The sequence below is a fragment of the Mobula hypostoma genome, chromosome 9 (genome assembly GCF_963921235.1).
Source record: "Mobula hypostoma chromosome 9, sMobHyp1.1, whole genome shotgun sequence".
NCBI classification, from domain to species: domain Eukaryota; kingdom Metazoa; phylum Chordata; class Chondrichthyes; order Myliobatiformes; family Myliobatidae; genus Mobula; species Mobula hypostoma.
The window spans coordinates 67668347-67689860 of record NC_086105.1 but is presented as its reverse complement, the minus strand read 5'-3'; the positions used below and the strand labels follow the sequence as shown (position 1 = coordinate 67689860).

The following is a 21514-nucleotide window of genomic DNA, read 5'->3' as shown; positions in this document are numbered from 1 at the left end:
ATGGGTGATAAAATGCTGGCCATGCCCTTATCTCCCACAAGAACGGATGTGCAAGGCAACTTTTTTTTAAAACTCAGAAGTGGAAGGTGCCTGGAATGTGCTTGCAGGGTGGGGTTGGAGGCAGATGACTTGTGTAAGAGATACTTAGTAGGCACATGAAGGGAGGAATATGGTTAATGCCTGAAGAAGAGAAATTAATTAAAGTCCACTGGTTTAATTAGCTCGGCACAACATCTGTCCTGTGCTGTACCATTCAACGTTCTTTGTGAGGTGTGAAAGTTGCTGGCTGACGGCGCGGCACATGTGGATTCAATAATGGGGCAGACAAGAGGCATAGATTGTGTGAGCAATCAGAGACTTTCTACCAGGGCATAAATGGCTAATACCAGGGGGTATAATTTTAAGGCGATTGGAGGAAAGTACAGGGGGATGTCAGAGGCAGGATTTTTTTAGACAGCTAGTCGAGGATGCATGCAGACATGGTCAAGAGGTTTACTTGTTGTTCAGACCAAATATCAGAATGAGGAAGAAATGTGATCTCAGTGACTTTGACCATAGAATGATTGTTGGTGCCAGGCAGGGTGGTTTGAGTATCTCAGAAATTGCTGATCTCCTGGGATTTTCATGCACAGTGGTCTGTAGAGTTCACAGGAAATGGAGCAAAAAATGAAAAAAATCATCCAGTGAGCAGCAGTTGTATTTGTGGAAGTGCCTTGTTAATGAGAGAGGTCGGTGGAGAATGGCCAGACTGGTTCAAGGTGACAGGAAGGCGACAGTAACTCAGATATTTACGGGTTACAACAGAAGAGCACTTCTGAATATACAACACATCAAAACTTGAAGTGGATGGACTAAGCACACTCAGCAGGTTAGGCAGCATCAGCAGGCAGAGAAAGAGTTAACAATTCAGCTCTTGTAACCTTTATCAGAACAGGGCGGACTGATTTGTTCTTATTGACAGCTGCCACAGATCTTCTGGGGTCGATAATCTCATTCTCATCCACGACAATTCAACATCTCCATAGCTTTGGCCACTGTGAGATAACTAATGACTAAACAGTACCAGCAGGCAGGAACAAACACAACCAGAGTTCCCACGCTCAGGCCTATGATTCAGAGGTCGGACAAGCACAATCCTGACCCTGGCAAGTTGTGGGAGGTTCAAACCCCTGCAGAGATACCACACATTTCATAAAGGACTAAATGGACTGTGGATACATTTGTCACCGCTTGGAGTTGCTCTGGTCCTAGCATAAAATACTCCTGATAAAGTAGTTTACAACTTTATTAGATTTTATTCATTTACTTGTTATGTTTTATAACTTCAGAAATTAATCGAAAGAAAAAAACAGGAGCCCAAGAGAATGTGTATCCTTTGCTTTTATTTTAGTGAGGCGCACTCTTATGATGTGGTGACATGATGACATTTGCCATTCACATACTTTTATATATAAGCCATAATGAATTATGTCAACAACAAAGAATGCTTAGTCAAACAATACATTTACAATATTACTGAAATATTAAATACACAATATTGACCCTTGCAAGTTGTGATTAGCTATAAACTCCAACTCTATACAGAATACTTTATACTTTATTGTCACCAAACAATTGGTACTAGTACGTACAATTGTCACAGCAATATTTGATTCTGCACTTCCCACTCCCTGGATTACAAATATTAAATATTAAAAATAGTTAAAATTAGTAAATATTAAAAATTTAAATTATAAATCATAAATAGAAAATAGAAAATGGGAAGTAAGGTAGTGCAAAAAAACCGAGAGGCAGGTCCGGATATTTGGAGGGTATGGCCCAGATCCGGGTCGGGATTCGTTCAGCAGTCTTATCACAGTTGGAAAGAAGCTGTTCCAAAATCTGGCCTTGTATACATCTCACCTTGTATACAGTATATGATAGACATCCACAGCAAGGTCAATTTTAATTGCCACATTCAATTTAATCGCGGTGGAGGATTACCTACTCTTGTGGGATAATGTCTTTCCTGACATGACGGGTCACTCTGCTGGCAGGAGAAACTTGCGGCTGTGAAACAGCCTTAGGTTCCGAAAACTCCTCCATGGTGGTTGCTGGAGTTGACTCTGCAAATGCAGAAAATGGTTCTGACAGCTCTGGGCGCTTTCCTTCTGAATGTGTTGGTATCCCGAACGGTGCATGGAAAGCTGCTCAATGTGCTGATCTATCCCAGGCCGCTGGACAAAGCCTCGAGCCAATGCTTTCATTTTGAGCACGCCTAGATGACCAGCATGTAGCTCCTCCGACACTTTAGCTTTCAGCTTGGATGGTATGACAACGTTAAGCCCCACATAAGGCACCCTCCATTCACGGAAAGTTCATTTGGGTGCTGGTAAAAATGGGGACACTGGGATTTCTGCTGCAATTCCAGCCATTTTGGGCTGCCATATAGTCCTGAGACAATGTCGGTCTTTTCCAGTTTCCCTTTGGATCATCTCTGTCATAATAGGGAGACTTTTGATTTGCATTAGGGAGAAAATATAAAGAGCAGTGTTCTCTTTTATAAATTTTTCATGTATTTCTTTTTCTAGAGCAAATGGGACAATTCAATGGTATTTCAATGATTAGTCGCCCTCTTGAATTCGATCTTGTAATTGCGTCCTCCGAGAGAATGAGCCCATTTCCGTATTCATGGTGTTGCTGCTGTTAGTGAAAACCCTTCTGTGGATTAAGAATGGACACTAGGGTTGGTGGTCAGTAATGAGGATGAACTCGCTCCCAAGCAAGTAGTAGTTGAAGTGTTTTACACCTCAAACCAGACTCAAGGCCTCTCTGGCAATCTGTGTAGAATTTTCCTCTGCTGTGATAAGGGAACGTGATGCAAATGCTATGGGGCGTTCACTTCCATGACTCAAAATGTGTGACATGACAACCTCTACCATAAGGTGAGGCATCACAGGCAGGCTTCAACGGACAATGTGGATTAAATTATGTGAGTACAGTGTCCAATAACACCATTTCCTTTGCTTTTTAGAAAGCCACGTCACAGTGCTTTGTCCATTGCCAATTCTTCCTGATCCGTAGTAATGAGTTCGAAGGGTGGGTGGCAGGAACTTGTATAGTAATTGACAAATCCTAAAAAAGACCACAATTGTGACTAGTCCTTTGCCCATGGGGCATCCACCACTACTTGAATTTTCTCAGCACACTTGTGTAGTCCTTGTGCATTGATAGTGACCACATTAAGTGATGCTTGGTTTAAAGAATTTACACTTGTTGCATCGTGCCCTAAACCCAAAATCTTCTAATTCTTTTAGCCACTATCTTGAGATTTTGGAGATGTTGTTCGTCACCCTTACTGGTAACAATGATGTCATCCAGGTAACATTGAGTGCCTGGGCAGCCTTGTAGAACCTTGGTCCATAGCTTTCTGCTAGAGTGCAGGTGCAGTTGCTGCTCAAAAAAATAGGCCTATTATATTCCTCAGAGAGTATTTATGGTGAAAAACATTTTGGACTCTTCTTCCATCTGCATCTGTAGGTAGGCCTCGGGTATGTCCACCTTGCAGAAGTATTTCCCTCCAGAAAGGTTTGCAAAGATATTCTCTACCTTGGGCAGAAGGTATTTCTCGGTATTTTTCAGTACTCAGTTGATGGTGACCTTAAAATCACCACAGATCCGGACAGAGCCATCCTTCTTGGCCACTGAGGCCACTCGTGTTGCCCAATGGGCTTCATTCCACCTTGGAAAGAATTCCTTCAGCCTCCATGCGATCCAACTCACTGTCTATTTTATCACGGATAGTATAAGGAACTGGATGGAGTTTGTAAAACTTGGGTGTGGCATTTTCATTTAACACTATTTTCCCTTTGATATGTTTGAGTTTTCCAGTGCCATCCTTGACCACTGCTGTGGCATCACCCAGAACCTTCCTTAATTCACTTTCAGTTGGCTCTATTTCACGGGGACGTGGCATGCAAATGGTGGATGGATCTCCAATCAAATTGTAGTTGTCTCAGCCAATCAAGCCCCCACAATGCTAGCCCTCTTGTCCTGTTCTTACCACACACCAGCTCAATGTGGCTTGTTGGTCCACCTTTCCTCCAGTATAATTTCTCCTACAAAATCTTTTGCAATATAGAACATAGAACAATACAGCACTGTACAGGCCTTTTAACCTACTCCAAGATCAATCTCACCTTTCCCTCCCCCATAACGCTTCAATTTTCCTTCCTCTATGTGCCTATCTAAGAGTTTCTTAAATACCACTAATGTATCTACCTCAACACTACCCTTGGCAGGCATGCATCCACCACTCTCTGTGAAAAACCTACTTCTGATATACCCCACTATACTTTCCTCCAATCACCTTAAAATAGTAACCCCTCATATCAGCTAGTTCTGCCCGGGGGGAAGTCTCTGGCTACCCACTCGATCTATGTCTCTAATCCACTTGTTCTCCTTCTTGTAAAGTTTAATGGTAGTTGCAGGCCAACATAAGGTGCACTACCGCCACCTACTGAGTTGGAGTGTGGAGCAAAGAGACAGGAGGTATACCCACTAAATTCTCTCCCAAAAGAACTACTCAAATAATATCAATAAGTCCAATACTTTTTAGAAAGTCAAATATGCACTTACCTACACTACAACAGCAGTCATATCTTAACAAACTTCCCATGTTAAACTGTCTGTCCCAAAGATCTCAATTCTCATTTCTTGACAAGTGCACTCCCTAGAAATGCTATATCATGCATCTTATTCCTGAACAGGGAATTATTCAACCTAGTATGTCCAATACATAAATGTGTAAGTATACGATAACTTCTTCCCTCCATTTATACCCATCTCCTAGTTGAATTCCTCTGATTTTTACATAAATGCCATCCTTTCTTTTCCTTATTCCACCCTTGTTGCCACAGAGACTGAACAGATTTTTTAATACTGGCTTTCATCTCCCCCTTGTGCAAAGGCAACACGACATTTATATCCTTGTGATTGCTTGACAAGATTGTCTGCCACCTCACTTCCTTCAACCCCAAAAATGAGGAGGAAACCATATGAAATGTATACACAGGCCTAGACCCTGCAGCTTCAACAGATGTTGTCCAAACTTAAGAAGAATGTCCAGCCTACAATTTGAGATACTTGTTTTAATAGATGTCAAGACTGGGAATGAATCAGAGCACAGAAGTACATAATCAGGGCCTACTTCTTTGACCATTCCAAGGCTAAAATGATATCAACCATCTCAGATGTGAATACTGACAATTTGTCTGATAATTTTTTTTAATAGTCACCCTGAACCTTTGGAACATAAACAGAAACACCTGAACGACCTGTCACTGGATCTTTTGAACCATCTGTGTAGATCTGTAAGAATCCATAATACCTGCCTTGCACATATTGCTGAAGTTCCTGTGCCACTGATATACAATCACTCCTCATCTTGATCTTTTCCTGAAGGCCCAAATCAACCAGAGACAAAGGGAAAAGGGGTACAATCAGACCATAATCCACATTAACAACCCAAGAGTTTGTGCCCATTCATTTCCCATCCAGCTAAAACTGAAGACCACAGAATGAAGTGTTCCCAACACTCTACTAATGTTGCCAATATTGGATGATCAACTTCATGTTCTCTTACTTTAACCCGGTAAACTATTGATAATAGTAACCCGTGTAGATGTAAAGATACTTCACTTATTTCTACCAGTAATGCTGAAATTGAGGGTGATTTAATAGCACCACAACATAATCTCAATGCTTGAGCTTGAGCTTGGGGCTTCAAGACCACTGGTGAGGCGGACACATAAGCAACATATCCATAATCAAAGACAGATCTGATTAAAACAATATACATTTGTTTAAGTGACCTTCTACTCTCACTCCAATCACACCCAACTAAGCACCTGAGCACATTAAGGGCTTTTTTACACTTCCCGAGCATTTTATTCACATGCAGCTTCATGTTAGCCTTGTGTCCATCCACATACCTAGGCCCTCTAGAGATTTACCATATAACTTGAGATCAATTGTGGGTGTAAAGTTCCTTTTAGAAAAACAAATAACTTGAGTTTTTGCAACAGAAAATTTAAACCCTTACCTATGTCTCCACTCCTCTACTTCAGTAATAGCTGCCTGCATTTTCCTAACTATATCCCTGCCTCTTTTTCTCACTGCACCATCATCAGCATATAATAATTTGGAAATATCTGAGCCAAGATTTAAGAAAATATCATTAATAATAATATTAAAAAGGAGTGGGCTATACACACCTTACTGTATAGTCCCATTCTCTATCCATACCCCTTGTTACTCCCACCCTAACTTATATCTTGGACCCAATTGAACATTCTACCACCTTTTCCTATCTTTTCCAGTTTAAGCAGCAATCCTTGCGTCCGTAACATTTCATAATCTTTCATGACATCAAAGAAAACCGCTACTACTGATTCTTTATTAACTTGGGCCTTACGAATACCAGATTCCAAACTTAACACGGTCACTCTCCCTTTACGAAATCCAGATTGGCATACAGCTGATTTTCCACTGAAGCCCTCCATTGGTCGGTGTCAAGCACGGATATTGCATCCTAGCTGTCTGCATGATACACAGGCCTGGGCAGTACGATATGGAGAGCAAGCTGCTGCCAATGCAGCAGGCTCCCCCTCTCCACACCACTGATGAATCCAGAAGAACAGTTTACCACCAGCTGTACCAGAGGACTTGCCAGTCAGACCTGAACTCAACGTAGGACTGCTTTAGAAACTTCAAATCCAGATTTTTCCTCAGGATTTACTCCAGAAGCCTTCTCCATGGATACAATAGACAACAGGTGCAGGAGTAGGCCATTCGCCCCTTCGAGCCAGCACCGCCATTCACTGTGATCATGGCCGATCATCCACAATCAGTACCCCGTTCCTGCCTTCTCCCCATATCCCTTGACTCCGCTATCATTAAGAGCTCTATCTAACTCTTTCTTGAAAGCATCCAGAGAATTGGCCTCCACTGCCTTCTGAGGCAGAGCATTCCACAGATGCACAACTCTCTGGGTGAAAAAGTTTTTCCTCAACTCCGTTCTAAATGGCCTGCCCCTTATTCTCAAATTGTGGCCTCTGGTTCTGGACTCCCCTATCATCGGGAACATGTTTCCTGCCTCTAGCGTGTCCATTCCCTTAATAATCTTATATGTTTCAATCAGATCCCCTCTCATCCTTCTAAATTCCATTGTATACAAGCCCAGTCGCTCCAATGTTTCAACATATGACAGTCCTGCCATCCCGGGAATTAACCTCGTGAACCTCTGCTGCATTCCCTTAATAGCAAGAATGTCCTTCCTCAAATTTGGAGACCAAAACTGTACACAATATTCCAGGTGTGGTCTCACCAGTGCCCTGTACAACTGCAGAAGGACCTCTTTGCTCCTATACTCAACTCCCCTTGTTATGAAGGGGAGTATTTAGCATTATACTCCAGCAACTACTCCCAAAAGACACTGCTGTTCAATATAATTCCTTGGTAATACTTTCATTCCTCCCACAGCTTTTAACACCAAAACTTTTTCACATAGCTTACTAATTTACAATGCACAAGAGCACCTCATCTCTTAAAGGTTTTGTATCCACGAGGTCTCCAAATGCTGTTTCCAAATTCTTAGCTAGTCTAATTGGATTGATATCAGAAATAGGTCCACATTCAAAACTCAGCAATATTTAAACGTCTCCTTCCTTTCTCTTTTCATTGAAATCCTGTCTATTGTCTTCATCACGAGATGATAAACCACTACAATCCTCAATTAGCCTCTTATTTTTCCATTTCCTAGACCCCTGCCATTCACCTTCCTCTATACAACTCCAATCACCCACCTCCTCTTTGCTATGTCCGTTTTCTCCATGACTTCCCACCATCTCTACTCACCTTCCTGCCTGACAGAAAACTCTTAACAGCAGACTCATGTGGTCTATTCAATATTTGAGTAATATTGTAAATACATTGTTTGATTTAGCATTCTTTAGCATAATTTAGCATTATCTGTAAGAAATATGTGGATGACATTTATCATTATGCCACCATGTCATATATGAGAATCCCACTAAGTAAAAGTGAAGTAAAACTAAGTAGACCTGATTCCAGCTCCCGTGTTTTTCTTTCGATTAGTTTTTGGAGACGCAAGGCTTAAAAGCTCAGAACCTTTGCTCCAAACCCAATCAACAGCTCAGAGCCCCCTGAGTCAACTGGCTTCCCCCTCTCATCAACTTGTACACCTCTATCAAAATAACAACACTTATTTCAAGGGCTAGGTTCAGAAAACAACAAATACTCACATGGATTTGCTATCTACAATTATAGTCATAGTTATAGTCATAGTCATACTTTATTGATCCCAGGGGGAAATTGGTTTTCATTACAGTAGCACCATAATTAATAAATAATAATAGAACCATAAATAGTTAAATAGTAATATGTAACTTATGCCAGTAAATTATGAAATAAGTCCAGGACCAGCCTATTGGCTCAGGGTGTCTGACCCTCCAAGGGAGGAGTTGTAAAGTTTGATGGCCACAGGCAGGAATGACTTCCTATGATGCTCTGTGTTGCATCTCGGTGGAATGAGTCTCTGGCTGAATGTACTCCTGTGCCCACCCAGTACATTATGTAGTGGATGGGAGACATTGACCAAGATGGTATGCAACTTAGACAGCATCCTCTTTTCAAACACCACTGTCAGGGAGTCCAGTTCCATCCCCATAACATCACTGGCCTGACGAATGAGTTTGTTGATTCTGTTGGTGTCTGCTACCCTCAGCCTGCTGCCCCAGCACACAACAGCAAACATGATAGCACTGGCCACCACAGACTCATAGAACATCCTCAGCATCGTCCGGCAGATGTTAAAGGACCTCAGTCTCCTCAGGAAATAGAGATGGCTCTGACCCTTCTTGTAGACAGCCTCAGTGTTCTTTGACCAGTCCAGTTTATTGTCAATTCGTATCCCCAGGTATTTGTAATCCTCCACCATGTCCACACTGACCCCCTGGATGGAAACAGGGGTCACCGGTACCTTAGCTCTCCTCAGATCTACCACCAGCTCCTTAATCTTTTTCACATTAAGCTGCAGATAATTCTGCTCACACCATGTGACAAAGTTTCCTACCGTAGCCCTGTACTCAGCCTTATCTCCCTTGCTGATGCATCCAACTATGGCAGAGTCATCAGAAAACTTCTGAAGATGACAAGACTCTGTGCAGTAGTTGAAGTAGTAATCGATCACGTTAGTGGTTGACTAATCCCAGTGGCCCACAGGTTCTTTGTGTGATTGGCAGGTGTATGTCATTGACTAAAATAACCAATCAATAAATATGTTTCTAAAGCTCTTAATGTCCATTCAAAACCTGTGATTGGAATTACTAACCACTTTGATCTTGGATTAATTATTAACGATCTGTTGGTTCATTTGTTCAATGGTTTTCATTGATCGGGGAGTTTACAAAGCAATTCTGCAGTGTGAGCAACACACACGCACACGCACACACATAATCAAACACACATACACAAACACATGCACACAGATATGCCCACACATATACACACACATACATGCAAACATACATACATACAAACATATATACATCCCCCACACACAGACATATAAACACACACACACACCCATATAGTCACACACTTACATACACACATACATACACACGCACACATACACAGATACACGCACACATATATACAGACACACTCACAGAGAGAGAGAGAGACACACACACACACATACACACAAGTGCACACACACTGCTGGTCAGTTTTACTAAGGCTCCTGTAGAAACATCGTGAAAACTAATCCATTGACAGTCATGTGAAGGGAAGTTTCAGCAGGAGGGCATGTAGGAGATGGAGAGGATGAAGATGAGGGAAGGAAGAGGGAGAAGATAAGGGGAGGAGGAGGGAGGTGATGAGGGGAAGAAGAGAGTGAAGAGGACAGTAAAGAAGAGAGGAAGAGGGTGGTGATGGGGAGGAGGAAGGTCTGAATGGAGGAATGAGGAGGGTGGGAATGGAAGGACGATGGCATGGGGGTAGAAGAGTGTGTGAATGAGGGAGAAAGAGGTTGGGAATGTGAGGAGGAAGGGTATTGCTGTATGGTCATGCACTTTGGTAGAAGGAATAAAAGCATAGACTTGTTTTGAAACAGGGAGAAAATTCAAGAATCCGAGGTACGCGGAGAATTGTGAGTCCTTGTGCAGGATTCCCTAATGGTTAATTCGCAGGATGTGTCGCTGCTGAGGAAAGCGAATGCAATGTTCGCCTTCATTTCAAGAGGACTATAATATAAAAGTAAGGATGTAATCATGAGGTCATATATGGCATTGGTGAGGCCTCACATGGAGTACTCTGTCAGCTTTGGGCCCCTTATTTCAGAAAGGATGTGCTGACGTTGGAGGGAGTTCAAAGGGGGTTCATGAGAATGATTCCAGGAATGGAAGTCTTATCATTTCAGTAGCCATTGAAGTCTCTGGGCCTGTACCCATTGGAATTTATAACAATGAAGGGAGATCTCATTGAATCCTATCGAATGATGAAAGGCCTCCATAGAGTAGATTAGGAGAGGATGCTTCCTATAGTGGGAGAACCTAGAACCAGAGGGCACAGCCTCAAAATAGAGGGACATCCATTTAGTACAGAGATGAGGAGGAACTCCTCCAGCCACAGGCAACCACAGAGGACACATCAAGGGGTAAACTTAAGATGGAGATTAATAGATTCTTGATTAGTCAGGGCAAGAAAGGTGATGGGGAGAAGGCAGGAGAATGGGGTTAAGAGGGAAATGGATAGTCTTGATGGAATTGGGGCATAATCAATGGGCTGAATGGCCTGATTCTGCTCCAATTACTTATGGTATAAAGAGGGTGAGGATGGGGAGAACAGGAGTGCAGGGGTGAGGGAAGGAAGAGGGTGGAGATGCGGGGAGGAAGAGGATGAGGATGAGGGGAGATGGAGGGTGAGGATGGGGAGGAAGAGGAACAAAATAGAGGGATGTAAAGTGTAGGGATGAGAAGACAATGGGAATGGAGGAGGAAGAGTTTGCTGATGAAGGAAAAAGAGGCTGGTGATAAAGGGAGGAAGAGGGTGTGAATGAGGGAGGAAGAGGTTGGAGATGTGGGGAGGAACGGTTTACTGTTTGGTCATGCACTTTGGTAGAAGGAATAAAAGTATAGACTCATCCAAAAAAGGGAGAAAATTCAAAAATCCAAGTTATATAGAGATTTGTGAGTTCTTGTGCAGGATTCCCTAATGGTCAATTTGCAGGTTGAATCGGTGGTGAGGAAGGCGAATGCAATGTTTGCCTTCATTTCAAGAGGACTATAATATAGAACATAGAATATAGAGCATAGAATAGTACAGCACAGTACAGGCCCTTCGGCCCACATTGTTGTGCTGACCCTCAAACCCTGCTTCCCATATAACCTTCCACCTTAAATTCCTCCATATGCCTGTCTAGTAGTCTCTTAAACTTAACTAGTGTATCTGCCTCCACCACTAGCAAGGATGTAATCACGAGGCTGTGTATAGCACTGGTGAGGCCTCACATGGAGTGTTGTGAACAGTTTTGGGCCCCTTATTTAAGAAAGGATGTGCTGACATTGCAGTGGGTTCAGAGGAGATTCACAAGAATGATTCCAGGATTGGATGTGTTATCATTTGAGCAGTGATTTAAGGCTCTGGGCCTATACTCTTTGGAATTTCTAACAATGAAGTGGGATTTCAGAGAATCCAATTGAATATTAAAAGGCCTCCATAGAGTGGATGTGAAGAAGATGTTTCCTTTGGTGGGGGAATCTAGAACCAGAGGGCACAGCCTCAGAATAGAGGGACATCAATTTAGAAGAGTGATGAGGAGGAATTTCTATAGCCCGGTAAATCTGTGGAATTTGTTGTTACAGGTAGCTGTGGAAGACAGGTCACTGGGTGTATTTAAGATAGTGGTTGACAGGTTTTTCATTTGTCTGGGTGCGGAAGGTTATGGGGAGAAGGCAGGAGAATGGGGTTAAGGGGGAAATGGCATCTATGATGGAACGGCAGAGCATACTCAATGGGCTGAATGTCTTATGGTCTTAATAGGGTGAGGATGAGGAAGGGAAGAGGTTGGGGATTGAGAGGAAGAAGAGGTTAGGAATGGGGAAGAGGAGGGTCGAAATAGAGGGATGACGAGTGTGGGGAGGAGACGACGATAGGGATGGGGAAGGGAGCATGTGTGAATGAAGGAGGGAGAGGGTGAGGATGACGGGGGGAAGGGTATGGTGTGTGGTCACACACTTTGGCAGAATGAATAAAAACACAGACTCATTTCAAAACGGAGAAAATTCAAAAATTCAAGGTACACATTGAATTGTGAGTCCTTGTGCAGGATTCCCTGAAGGTTAATCTGTAGGTTGAATCAGTGGTGAGGAAGGTGAATGCAAAGTTAGCATTCATTTCAAGAGGACTCAAATATAAAAGCAAGGATGTAATCATGAGGCTTTATAAGGCACTGGTGAGGTCTGATTTGCAGTATTGTGTCAATTTTGGGCCACTCATTTAAGAGAGGATGTGCTGACATTGGAAAGCGTTCAAAGGAGGTTCATGAAAATGATTCCAGGAATAAAAGTATTATCACTTGAGTAGCCATTGAAGTCTCGGGCCTGTACTCATTGGAATTTATAACAATGAAGGGGGATCTCATTGAATCCAATCGAATGTTGAAAGGGCTCCCTAGAGTGGATGTAGAGAGATATTTCCTACAGTGGGGGAGTCTAGAACAGCCTCAGAATAGAAGGACATCCACTTAGAACAGAGAAAAGGAGGAATTTCTCTAGCCAGAGGGTGATAAATCTGTGGAATTCATTGCCACAAGCAGCCGTGGAGGCCAGTTCACTGGGTGCATTTAAGACAGGGCTGACAGGTTTTTCATTAGTCAGGGTCTGAAAGTTTATGGGGAGAAGGCAGGAAAATGGGGTTAAGAGGGAAATGGATCAGCTATGATGAAATACCAGCCTAGACTTGATGGGCCAAATGGCCTAATTATGCTCCTGTGTCTTGTGGTCTTAATAGGGTGAGGATGAAGTGAGGAAATGGCCAAGGAAGAGGGGGAGGATGAGGGGAGGAAGAGGGGGAGGATGAGGGGAGGAAGGGGCTGGGAATGATGTATAGTTATGCATGTTGGTAGAAGGAATAAAAATGTAGATTAATTTCTAAACAGGGAGAAAATTCAAAAACCAAGGGGCAAAGAGACTTAAACACGAGGAAATCTGCAGATGCTGGAAATCCAAGCAACACACATCAAAGTTGCTGGTGAACGCAGCAGGCCAGGCAGCATCTCTAGGAAGAGGTACAGTCGATGTTTCGGGCCGAGACCCTTTGTCAGGACTAACTGAAAGAAGAGCTTGCAAGAGATTTGAAAGTCGGGGGGTGGGGGGGGGGGTGGACAGAGAGACTTGCTAATCCATGTGCAGGATTCCCTAAAGGTTAATTTGTAGGTTGAATCAATGGTGAGGAAGGTGAATGAGATGTAAGCGTTCACCTCAAGAGGACTAGAATATAAAAACGAGGATGTAATGATGAGACTTTATAAGGCACTGGTGAGGCCTGGCTTGGAGTACTGAGAGCAGTTTCGGGCCCCTTATTTCTGGCATTGGAGAGGGTTCAGAAGAAGTCCATGAGAGTGATTCCAGGAATGAAAGGGTTATCATTTCAGCAGCAATTAAAGGCTCTGGGCCTGTACTCACTGGGACTTAGAAGAATGAGGGAGGATCTCACTGAAACCTATCGAGTGATGAAAGGCCTCGATAGAGTAGATGAACAGCAAGTTTCCTATGATGGAGGAGTCTAGGACCAGATGGCACAGCCTCAAAATAGAGGGACATCCATTTAGGACAGAGATGAGCAGGAATTTCTTGAGCCTGGTAAATCTGTAGAATTCAGTGCCAGAAGCGGCTGTGGAGGTCAGGTCAATGGGTAAATTTAAGGCGAAGGTTGGTAGGTTCTTGATAAGACAGGGCAAGAAAGGTTAAGGGGAGAAGGCAGCTGAATGGGCATAAGAGGGAAATGGATCAGCCATGATGAAATAGCGGAGCATACTCGATGGGACGAATGGCCTAATTCTGCTCCTCTGTCATATGGTCTTCTGTGGATGGGGATGAGGGGAGGAAGAGGGAGGGACGGAGGGAGGAAAAGGGTGCAGATGAGTAGGAAGAGGGTGGGAATGGGAGAAGGAGGAGGGTGGCCATGAGGGGAGTAAGAGGTTGCAGGTGGGAGGAAGAGGGTGGGGAGTTGGAGGAGGTGATTAGAGATGGGGGAGGATGAGAGTGGGGATAATGTGAGGAAGATGGGAGAGGCTGGGGAAAGAAGGAGGGGAGCTGGGGTGTGGAAGAGTTTGGGGATATGTCGAGGAAGAAGGTGGAATGAGGGGATGAAGAGGGTAGGGATGAGAGAGGATGATGGGAATGGGGAAGGAAAAGTGTGCAGATGAGGGAGGAAGAGGCTGGAGATGAGGAGAGGAAGGGTTTGCTGTACAGTCATGCACTTTGGTTGAAGGAATAAAAGCATAGACTCATTCCGAAACATGGAGAAAATTCAAAAATCTGAGGTACAAAGAGATTTGTGAGTCTTTGCGTAGGATTCCCTAAAGGTTAATTTGCAGGCTGCATCGGTGGTGAGGATGATGAATGTAATGTTAGCATTCATTTCAAGATGACTAGAATACGAAAGCAAGGATGTAATGCTGAGGTTGTATAATGCACTGGTAAGGCCTCACTTGGAGTACTGTGGACAGCTCTGGGCCCATTATTTTTGAAATAATGAGCTGACATTGGAGAGGGTTCAGAGCAGGCTCACAAGAATGATTCCAGGAATGAAAGGGTTACAATTTGTGCAGCTATTGAAAGCTCTGGGCCTGTACTCACAGGAGTTTATAACAATGAAGGGGGAATTCACTGAAATCTATCAAATTTTGAAAGGCCTTGATAGAGTGGATGTAAAGAGGAAGTTTCCTAGAGTGAGCGACTCTAGGACCAAATGGGACAATTTCAAAATAGAGGGACGTTCATTTAGACCAGAGATGAGGAGGAATTTCTGTAGCCTTGTAAATCTGTGGAATTCATCGCTACCCGCAGCTGTGGAGGCCAGATCATCGTATAAATTTAAGGTGGAGGTTGATAGGGTCTTGATTAGTCAGGGTATGAAAGGTTATGAGGAGAAGGCAGCAGAATGAGGAGAGGAGGGAAATAAATCAGCCATGAAGAAATGGCGGAGCATACTTAATGGATTGAATGGCCTAATTCTGCTCCTGTGTCTTATGGTCTTAATAGGGTGGGGGTGGGGATGAGGAGGAGGAGGATCAGAATGGAGGCACAGGAATGCAGGGATGAAGGGAGGAAGGTAGGGATGAGGGAAGAAAGAGGGTGGGGTGAGGTAAGGAAAAGCATGAGGATGAGGGGAGGAAGAGGGTCGGGAGGATGGAGGAAAAGAGTAGGGATGAGGGAGGGAAGAGGATGGGGATGAGGGGAGGAAGAGGGTGAGGAAGAGGGTTGGAATAACAGCTCGTCTGGTGACAATCGTTTTGTTTTGATTTTGGATAAATTTCTTGCTGCTGAGTCGTAAATGTTACAAATGAAATTGTATCCAGCACTTGTTTGACACTCTCACCACATCTGAGTGAAAAAGTTAGCCCTCAGGACACCCCTAAAGATTTTACCTTTTACCTTAAACTTAGAACCACTAGTTCTAGTCTCACCGAACTGTTGGAAAATGTCTGCATGCATTCATCCTCTCTAAAGCCCTCTTAATTCTGAATATCTCTGTAAGCTCTTCCCTCTTCCAGCTTTGTTTTTCTCTCTCCACAGATGCTGCATGGCTCGTAGGGCATTTTCAGCAGTTTCTGTCTTAATATTTGCCAAAAACCACCCAGTTAGTTTATCATAGCTGTATTAACATTCCAATTGGCCAATCTTGAAGATGGACATGCTGGGCGAAGGGTGGGGTGAAGGCTGGAAACTTCTATTTAGAGATGGCAACTCGATAACTGACATATGGCTCAAAAGTGTCATCTTTTCTTACAGTGATTGAACTGCAGTGTAGTTTTCCCAAATATTATTACATTTAATATATAAAATCAGCTTAATTTCTACCTTTAATGTCTCTCTTTTTCCTTTTCAGGGTGGATGGGGATCTTTCAGAGACCTCGACCTCGAGCTGCACTCAGACTTTGGTTTTTTTGCAGTGGTGGGACCTGCTCCACAGGTCTCAGGACCGGCTGTTTGTCAGTGGCCCAAGGACACGGTCTAGAAGGTGAGAGTGCCTTTTGGGTTCTGAGGCTTCAATGTCCTGTGGACGAACTGACTCTATGCCAGTGCCACCGACTGAAACATTGCAGGAGAAAATGGACCATCGGGAACAGCAGATCGGCTGATGGGGGATCTGTACTCAGCAAATGGCATTCTCTCTCTCTCGGTGGGGGAGAGTTTGTTGCCAATTCTCAAGTCAGAGAAATCAGAAAAAAAAGCGACACAACAGACTTTATCATTGCAAATCAGTGAGTTGTTTTGTTCTGTCTCCCCTCTCACTGTGAAAGGGTGACACCCCTTTGTCCCTTTATCAGGGATAAAGAGAGTGCCTGTGGCATGTTGAGTTATCCGGTGAATGATTAGTTTTTGTTGTACTGCAGATCATGATCTTTCTTGGGGACTTTGCCATTGCTTACTTGGTGGATGGAGGTTGCTGATGCTTTTTTTGCTGAAGGGGGGGAGAGGGAGAGACATTGCTTTGCTGCTGCTTGTGCGTGGGAGGGGGAGACTGGGGGGGTTGGGGGTTCTAATGTTTTTATTGTCACTCATTCTTCAGGACAATCTTCTGTTTTCATGGATGTCTCCAAAGAACGAGAATTTCAGGATGTATATTGTATACATTTCTCTGATATTAAATGGAACTAAATACCCTCAAGAAAACCAATTTCAGGGTTGTATATAGTGACATATATGTACTTTGATAATAAATTCACATACCCTTTATTCTGCTTTCTGTTATTGCTTTACCTTGTCTGCCTCAATACACTGTGTAACGAATTGGTCTGCATGAATAGTGCCCAAGACAAGCTTTTCTCTGTATCTTAGTAAACCTAAACCTAGACAATAAGTTATGATAACTCTTACACAGTTGGCAGAGGGGAAAATGTTGTAAAACAGACCTAGAATAGGCGCAGCTTTGAGAGGGCGCAGAGGAGATTTACCAGGATGCTGCTTGGATTAGAGAGCATGCCTTATGAGGAGAGGTTGAGTGAGCTTGGGCTTTTCTCTCTGGAGCGAAGGAGGATGACAGGTAACTTCTTCGAGACGTATAAGAGGCGTAGATGGAGAGGGCAGCCGGAGACTTTTTCTCAGGGCGGAAATGGCTCAAACAAGCGGCCGTAATTTTAAGGTGATTGGAAGAAAATACAGTGAAGATGTCAGAAGTAAGTATTTTACACAGAGTGTTGGGTCCATGGAACACTGCAGGGAATGGTGGTAGAGGCAGATACATTAGGGACGTTTAAGAGACTCTTAGACACATGGTTAATAGAAAAATGGAGGGCGATGTGCAAGGGAAGTGTTGGATAGATCTTAGAGTAGCTTAAAAGGTTGGCAGAACATTATGGGCCCACGAGCCTGTATTGTGCTGAAATAACCTAAGTTCTATTTTCAATTTCATGTCATATAGTTCAGTGATAATAAACATGATTTTGATTGAAGGATTTCATCTGCCCTGCAGGGTTGTCTCGGACAGCACTGAAAGTTAAGATCATCAGATTTTTACAATCAGGTCTCTGGGACCTGAGGTCATGCTTCTAGAAGAATCTATAAAGGTTAGCTTTATTTGTCACATGTACATCGAAACATACAGTGAAATGTGTTGTTTTGCATTAACGGCCAACACAGTCCAAAGATGTGCTGGGGGGAGCCCACAAGTGTCACCATGCTTCTAGCAGCAACATAGTATGCACACAACGTACCCGTACATCTTTGGACTGTGGGAGGAAACCGGAGCACCCGGAGGAAACACATGCAGTCACAAAGAAAATATAGAACCTCCCAATGGCAGGGAAAGCATTCTCCCCAGCACAGGCTCCCTGGTATCCACTCACCCGCTGCCAATGTCATCGGCTCTGCCGTTCTTCCCCAGCAGGTCGCCGTCACTCATGTAGCCAGTCGCGTCTGCGTTGCCGAGCGCCGTATCAAACTCGGGGCCGCCCCCCCTTTCCACCAGCTCCGACTGGGGGACGCTGCAGACCCGGGAGCCGGCTGTCCGGCGGAGGGGTGCTCCATAGGCATAGCGTGGGCCATCGGGGTGGAGGTAGCGTCCGGCGCCAGCCCGCGGTGGGGGGTACCCACTGCCTAGGGAAGGGGCATCTCCAGCTTGCAGCCGAGGGCTGTTCTGCCCCAAGCGCCAGCCCATAGCCGAGGTCCTGGCAGAGACAGCGGGAATGGTGCGCCCGTTGACCTCAGTGGTGACAGTGCTGTCGAAGGTTGTCTCCAAAGTGCTGCCAAAACAAACAGAAATGCAGGAGAAACATTAGACGTGAGCCGGGAAACCAGGGGCTGGTCAGCTGGCTGAACTATTCCACGTCACACACTCTCCCCACTCTCACTCAACCATCCCTACCCCTGCTGCCTTGATAAAGCAGGCAGTATAATCAAAGACCGCATTCATTTCGAACACTCTCTCTCATCCTTCCTCTCCCACTCGACAAAAGATACATACCAGTAAGCTCAAGATCAGTTTCTATCCCACTGTTATTAGACTCCAGAATGGACTTCTTGAACGAAAAGATGGACTCTTGCACTGCATTTTATCAGTAACAGAAACACTTTATTCTGCATTATTTTAGTTTTACCTTACCTTGCTTCTCTTTTTAACAAAAATCTATTGACCAACAATCATTATACAATAAATCATGGTTTAGTGATCTACAGTTTCAAATTAAAATAGGATTATTGCTACCTACAACACATTCAAGCCCCTGAGGGGCCTCGCCTGCCTTAATGCACTGTGTAGTGCTCTGAGCAGAGGAACAAGCTTTTCACTGTATCTCAGTACTTGACAAAATAGAACAGTCCCAGTACCACCAAGGACATCTTCAAAAGGCAGTGCCTCGGGCCCTCACTAACCAGAACAAGCCCTCTTCAGTCACCTCATAGGTTGTGTTCACTGAACATCTCACTTTCAAGGGCTCTATAGCTCACGCTCTCAGTATTGATTGTTTGATTGATTGATTGATTGATTGACTGATTGTATTTTGTACAGTCTGACTTCTTTCCCACATTGGTTGTTTGTCCATGTTTGTGTGTAGTTTTTCACTCATTCTATTGTATTTCTCTGTTCTACTGTGCATGTCCACAAGAAAATGAATCTCAGGGTAGTATATGGTGACATATACACACTACGATAATAAATTTATTGATCTTTGAACTTCTCATTCCTGCCATCAGGGAGGAGGTACAGGAACCTGAAGACCGTCACTCAACATTTTGGGAACAGTTTCTTCCCCTCTGCCATCAGATTTCTGAATGGTCCATGAACCCTTGAACACCATCTCACTACTTCCCTTTCGCACATTTTTTATATTGGAACTTACAACAATTTTTTACGTATTGCAATGTACTGCGGGCACTAAACAACAAACTTCATGACAGTGAAGATGAACTTAATTCTCATTCTGATTGAAATATAGGTCATGTCCACTCTTCATAACTGCACTGCACCCCCCCCCCCCAGTGCCCCTCATGGTGGAGATCAGGTCACCAAGTCTGTTGTCACGTGTAAGGTGGGGTAGAGGGACAGTGAAGAACTTGCAGCAGCATTACTGCCATGCAGGTACAGAAAACACACAGAACATTAACTATCCATAAATGAAATGTCTGCCAGGCACTGCCAGGCATGGTCGTGGAGGAAATTAGCATCGGAACAATTAAGGGGCTCTCAGTAAAAACATGTGAATGTGTAGAGAAGGGAGCAATGTAGTCAATTCATGAAGAGGAAGGATAGATGAATTAGAAGTTGTTGGATTAATTAGCTCTGCACAACATTGTGGTCTGAAGGGTCTGTCCTATGCTGGACTATTCTATTTACTATCATGCAAAACATAATAAGAAGACTGTACAAAACAAGACATTAGTGCAAAAATAAAACACAATCAGAGACAAGTCAATGGTAGGGCAAGAGGAGCCCCTTCCTTTCCAATCCTGATGAAGGGTCTCGGCCTGAAATGTCGACTGTTTATAGCTCTCCACTGACGCTGCCTGACCTGCTGCGTTCCTCCAACATTTTGTGTGTGTTACTCAATGTAGTGCTCCATTGCTGAGGTAGGGTTAGTGTTGTGCAGGTCATTTCAAGAATATGATTCCTAAACCTGGTGGTGTGTGACTTTCAGGCTTTTGCATCTCCTGCCCAGTGGTAGCAGCGAGAGCAGATATGATAACAACATTTCAGAGGCATCTTAGACAGGCAGGGAATAGAGGGATATCGACCACGTCTGGGCAGAGTCAATGGAAGGCAGGATGGTTTTTAGTGATGATGAGAACACAATGCTGATGATTGTTGGGCTGCTTAACCGGGCAACTACAAAGCAACCATATTGTTACAGGTCAGAGGTGGCACATAGGCCAAGAAATTCCCTTTCTGAAGGACATCAATGAACTAGAGCTGCTTTTTTATAACTTTTTAGTTTCTCTAGCACTCTACTTCCTCAAGTAGAGAGTTGGCATGTTCTCTTTAACCCTCCCTAAATTTTATCAGTGCACAATAGAAAGCATCCTACCTCGACGTTTCATGATGCGGTATGGCACCTGCTCTGCCCCACCCTACGAGAAACTGCAGAGAGTTGGTGCAACCACCTCCCCACCCCCCTCCATGGACTCTGACTGTACTTCTCACTGACTTCATAAAGCAGCCAGTATAATCAAAGAGCCCACTCCCCTGGGCATTCTCTCTTCTCCCCCCACCCATCAGGCAGAAGATACGAAAGACAGAAAACACGTACTACAAGGACCAAGGACAGTTTTTAACCTGCTGTTACAACACTCGCCCGGAACAATGAAATAGATATGATCTTACAGTCTACTTCATTGTGGACCTGCCTGCACTGCACTTTCTCCGTAACTGTAACACTTTATTCTGCATTGTTATTGTTCTCCCTTGTACGGCCTGTATGCACTGCTGTAATAAAATAATCTGCATGGATGGCATGCAACACAAAGTTTTCACTTTACCTCAGTTCTTATGACAATGATAAACCAATTTACCAATTTAGTTTTAGCATCATCATTGCTGAGGTTAGCATTTTATTCCAGATATACAGTACATATTTAATTGCTTGAATCGAAGTTCTCCAACTGTCGTGAAGAGGTTTGACCATAAGATTATAAAACATAAGAGTGGAATTAGGCCATTTGGCCCGTCGAGTCATGGATAATTTAAAATCGCACTGAACCCCTTTTTCCTGCCTTCTCCCCGAGATCTTTGA

General features: G+C 43.8%; 1 protein-coding gene across 8 annotated transcripts in view; it reads right to left on the bottom strand.

The window, feature by feature from the left end:
• Nucleotides 1-21514, bottom strand: part of nav3 (neuron navigator 3) — a 503350-nt gene that overhangs the window by 167535 nt on the left and 314301 nt on the right. For all 8 annotated transcript variants that reach the window (XM_063058462.1, XM_063058455.1, XM_063058456.1 and 5 more), the window contains one exon: nucleotides 18137-18532. In XM_063058462.1, the coding sequence (XP_062914532.1) occupies nucleotides 18137-18532 (396 nt within the window). The remainder of the gene's footprint in view (nucleotides 1-18136; nucleotides 18533-21514) is intronic.